This window comes from Ascidiella aspersa, chromosome 2 (genome assembly GCF_963924565.1).
Source record: "Ascidiella aspersa chromosome 2, kaAscAspe10.2, whole genome shotgun sequence".
NCBI classification, from domain to species: domain Eukaryota; kingdom Metazoa; phylum Chordata; class Ascidiacea; order Phlebobranchia; family Ascidiidae; genus Ascidiella; species Ascidiella aspersa.
This window is the reverse complement of record NC_139448.1, coordinates 8273888-8279348: the sequence shown is the minus strand read 5'-3', so window position 1 is coordinate 8279348 and position 5461 is coordinate 8273888. Positions and strand designations below refer to the sequence as shown.

Below are 5461 nucleotides of genomic sequence, written 5' to 3'. Positions count from 1 at the left end.
TCAAAGTCTTGCTGGACGATTGCACAAAAAAGGGAAGTGTAGAAAAGCTGACAACGTCCAAAGTGCCGCTGAGGCCAAAAACGCCAACTTGATATCTCCAACACTATCCACCATAAAGCCTAAACATATGACAAGGTTAAAGCGGTAAAAGTTGTTATTATTATTTTCAGACTGTGTAAAACCTGTTAAATCGGTAACCCATTTGCCTCGTGTAATTTATATAACAAAATCCATCTAACAAACAGATATTCTCGGCAGATGGACAAAGTCATTAAAGCACTTTACCAAAGGCAGGTGAAATAAAGGAATGCTTACCTATAAGCGGTACGACGCCGGAACCAAAAATGCCGTAAATCAGGCCAGCAATGGCGATTCCCCACTGAATCTTGTTTTCTCCGATCACTTTAACCAAAAGCGGAACGTATAGGATGTGAATGGGACCACTCATAAGACTGTGAGCAACAGTGTTGGCCAGAAGACCGGCATACGTTTCCACGAACCAGACAAAAGCAGATATGACGGCTGTTATTAGCTGAGTTATCAGCGAGACCCACACGATGTTTACCCGTTTGTTGTCTCCCAATGCGCCAAATGCAGTCCCCGAGAAGATATTAACAACGCTATAAAGCGACAGAAGAAATGATGACTGCATTGGCTCAAGAAGGAGTTCTTTTCGCGCGAAAGGAATTAGAAAGCCGAGATAGGCTCTCAAGCCGCTATACATCGCCATAAAAATGGCAGGGATCAACAAGAACTTGCTACGAGATAAACACCACTTGGCTGTCTTGAGAAAATCAAGCATTCCGTTACTTCCCTCGTCATTAGCTGTTTCATCAGTCTTTAGTCGGATTGGTCTGTATAAAGTCGAGGCTGCAACGCTGTTAAAACTGAGGCCACCCAACAGCAAAAATGCTCCTTGCCAACCATACAAGTCGATTAAGTATTGCAACAGGGGGGCAAGCGCCAAGGTTCCGACGGCTGATCCAGACTGTGCCAGGCCTAGAGCAAGCATTCGCCGCTTGTGGAAATATCGCACTATAACAACGTTCCCAACGGTGTTTAAGACTCCAACTGAGAAGCCTGGACAAAAACAGTTAATTAAAGACTTTATTAGTCTAGTGCGGCGTTTCTTAAACCATGCGCTGTGAAATGTTGAGGAATTATAAAAAAAATCATCAAATTCTGTATGACTTTCTATTTAACTAGTGACCAGGGCTGCGGAGTCAGTTGAAAATAACCCGAGTCCCTCTCCGTACAGAAAAATAAATCAGGGTCTAACTCTAGAGTCCCAAATCCGACTCCGGCCAAATGTGCGATTTCGTCAAGTCCCGAGGCGGTCCAGACTGTCTACAGTTTGTATTTCACACATTTACGTAACTGAAATAATATGGGTATTCATTATTCAGCAATCCACTCATATGGGTGTCATATGATTTATCCACCCACAATACACGGTTTAAAAATATTTCACCATTTGCTATTCCTCGATTACGACCTATAGTTTGCCGCTTTAACTATTTTAAAATTTGGTTCTGCCCATGCGCAGGTCGGACTCGGTATTCGGGTTGTTTTACGTGGTCTTACTCGAGTCCCGAGTCCAACTCCAGCTAAACAAACCGACTCCATGGAGTTTCGAGTCCGACTCCGCAGCCCTGCTAGTTACAAGCATTAAGACCAATTATAGAATAACATCAACGCTGAAATAAAACACAGCTCGGAATAGGATCAACGTAGGACCAATACCTAGTAATCGAAATTAGATCTAAACGGGAAAATAACTTAATCAACGTTTTAGATTATCCCAACTCCTCCAAACTTCAGCACTTACTTCTCCAAAAAGTCCACTCTGAACCCAAATTTTACTCATTACAAACACCTATCCCCTATCACAGATTTATTTGTTTTAAGATTTTGTTGTTTTGTTGGTCTTATGTGCTTTCTAATTTAGAGGTCGTATTGTAAAGATCAGACATACTGAAATGTTAGATTTCAATCGAAGAAGGATATTTTTTTCAATTGTTAAAAGCAGTATTTTTTCTCAGTGTTCCACGTCATATATATGTGAACGGAGATTTTAGCTATAAACAGCACTGTGTGTTTTCATAATTTACAATACTAAAGGCTCATTTTATTTTTTATTTTTCTTTCGGCTTGTCTCACAGAGCATATTAAACTTTTATAAATAATAAAATTAGGAGGCCTGTGAAATAAAAACGAAAGAAAAAAAATCGAAGAAGATAAAACAAGATAACCCAAAAAAATTTATTTTTTATTTTTTTAGGGGTAAAAAGTTTAAGAAACGTTGGTTTATAAGTGTAACAAAGTTTTCGTTTCGTAAACGCACACTTTTCGAGCATGACATTTAACTTAAAGTCCGAAGACCTCGCAAAACGACTGTTAGCATTTGAATTTACCTGGAATTCCTCCAGCGAAAATATAAGCCATGATTGGCGTTGGAGAAAAAGTCGCCAAGCAAATTCCGACCGAACTTGCGAAAGAAAACAAAAGACTAACACTGCGGTGACCAATCTTGTCCACCAAAATTGGTGCGGACAAATCTAAAACAATATAAATTATAGATGAAACTAAATAGCTTGTTAGTGTCTTACTTTCTGTCTATTAAAGTTTTTGTTACTCAGAATGTAAAGACAATAATACGGATTAATCACAAACGTGTTATGCTACGATACTTACAACCGAACGCTTTTCCAAAGTCGTAACACCCAGTCAGCCAGGTCACTTCGCCAAGGCCGATGCCGAATTCTTGCATAAGGGGAAGATAGAATATCGGGTAAGTAGTCGACGCTCCAAATGTCAGGGCTGCCGAAATAAACACCCCAACTACGACAAACCAACCCCAGCCCCCATCAGGAGGGTCAATTGCCTGTTTTGTAGCCATTATTTTCATTTTACTTTTTTGTGATCACATCTCCAGAAGTATTAATAAGATATTAGTTTCACAAACATCGGTATGAAGTCAGAATAAACGGTCATTGGATATTTTATGGCTTTTAAACTGGGTTGCGGAGTCGGGTAAAAATAACCCTTGTCCGACGGTCAAATGTGCGATGTATTTCATCTATTTATACAATTACATTAAAAGCTGAAATAAATTAGGCCTACATCAATTACAATTTTCGGCATTGAATCTTCAATTTTCTCAATATCAATGTAGGCCATTGAGCCAAAATTTTATCAAATTAAAATTACACACAATGGAAATGCCTCAATTATATTACAACTACATAAAAACCTGTAATTAATTACATCAAATACTATTACAAATTACAATTGATTTAACTCTGGTGTCCAGGAATTCATCCACCAACCATCCAACAATACATTGTCGTGAAATATTCCATCATTTATGCTATATCACCTTAACAGTTAACAGTTTGCGGCATTATCAGTTTTGACATTTGGTGAGGCGAAAGTCGGACTCGGCATTCGGGAAATCTAACGTGGTACCTGCTGGAGTCCCGAGTCCGACTCCACAGCCCTGATTTAAAGCATAGGTTCTCATTTTTTTTGGTCGCAGTATGCCAAAACAAAAATTCAAAGCGCACTTTTTGCCAAACAACAATATAACCATACTTTTGATCTGCTATAATAATATCGTATAAAACAAAAAAATCTGCGGTCGACTTGAAAATCTCTTGAGGTGCACTGGTGCAGACTTGAACATATATAGACTTGTTATCGCTTTTTTAAATTATATTGCAATTAAAATCAGAATATCTAAGTTTTAATTTAGTTATGATAGAAGTCAAATTAGAACATTTTAGTTTTTTCCAATTTAAATTAGAACTGGAATTATCGAATTCTTGACAACCGGAAAATAAAGTATGTTTTACCCAGAATTAAATTTATTTAATCAAAATCAATTGAGTAAAACTGCATTTTTTTTCTGGAGAGTGCGAGTGCCAAATATTCTTGTGCAATAATTGGTACTTTCTAGCATTTTTTAACATCATATGCATCTTCAATTTGTTTAGACCAAAGAATCCTAATTTGAATTTGTTATTCCGACTGAGAGACTAAAATGCCACTGGACAAAGCTTTGATAATAATCACTATTCTGTCATCTTTGAATTGCTAGTTCTTAGCTGCTGATCAAATCAAAACTTTGCAAACAAACAGTTTTTGTTAATGTTGTAAACAAAACATGAATTTATCATGCAAACTGGCCACATTTGCAACACTGAACACTGCAGGTCGTCAGAAAACGGGTTTATGTATGCCGATGTTTAAACAGTTGTGTTATAGCCTAGGAAGTGCAAACAAACTTGATCCCTATTTAATGACGTATGTAGCTTATTGATGGACATAAAAACCTCTATACGCTTCGTTGACACTGGAATTTTCGCGTTGTGGCCATACCTAGAATTGCCGCGAGCGGTCAAATTGACCGTTTGTCCAATAATGAAAAAATGCAGAATAATTTAGCTATTTTTAATATAAGTTTATTTAACTATTGGGAGGCTTGTGTCTTAGCAGAGGTGAGATTAATATACGTTGTAGACTCCATTATAATATCATGTTCTGGAATATAGCTAATTCATAGGCCATAGCAATGAATAGCATTGTAGGTCCCAACCTACTTTTTAGTGGCGTAAAGGGAATTCGATATTGAAATTGTTTGAAAAACAATTGATTTTCAAATATTCTAAAACAAAACGTTCTCTTTTATACTGCTTTTTGTTGTTATGGACCGACTACAAGTAGCTATTCAAAAGCATACAAGACCAAAAAATTGCAGCGCTCAACGCAATCCACATATTCAACTTGAACTCGTACAGTTTCCACAAGCTAATACACTGCATCCACAGCCTATAGTTTTGTTTTGTTGATAGTTCACATTGGTGAGGATTTACTTCCGCTATCTGCTTCCATCAACTATTGAATTCTGATAAGACTCGTTGACTCAAAATCATTAACTAGCTCGTAACCAACTGTTACCAACCACTGCAAACAATCGTTTCATGGTTGTTTTTAAACCATGGGAAAACAAAAGACTATCTTTTAAGGCGATTTTATTTGTGAAGGAATTAGAATTTGCTTTACTGCTAAAAGACCGTTGGCTGTAATTTAAGGCAAATCGCTTCCTACCTCATACTTTGGGTATTCTAATAAACTGAAGATTTACACGAAAAAAGGTGAACTAGAATTAGGAACCTCAGTAAGTTTTCTTTATTTTAACAGGGGGTGACATGGCCACCGTACTATCTGAACTCCACTAAATCGAAACTAAACAAACTTTGATTGAATTCAAAGTGCATACTGTCAGGTCGCTGATAAATTTATTGCACATTCAAAAAAATTATCATAGCTCCGATTTAGATAAAACAACCTACTGCATAGTAAAAACACGTCTGGCATTAAGGTTTGCAGTACAATTAATTCATAAATACAACGTCCAGGAAACGCGAATGCGTAAGGGATTATCTGGTCTATTATCGAC

General features: G+C 37.2%; 1 protein-coding gene across 1 annotated transcript; it reads right to left on the bottom strand.

Moving 5' to 3' along the window:
- LOC146163409 (monocarboxylate transporter 13-like) lies at positions 1-2899 on the bottom strand. The gene is made up of 3 exons (XM_083380482.1): positions 2695-2899; positions 316-1080; positions 1-119 (listed from the first exon to the last, which is right to left on the bottom strand). Exons 1-3 carry the CDS (start codon positions 2897-2899, stop codon positions 1-3), a joined length of 1089 nt encoding a protein of 362 aa, XP_083236608.1.
- Positions 2900-5461: the final 2562 nt, after the last annotated feature.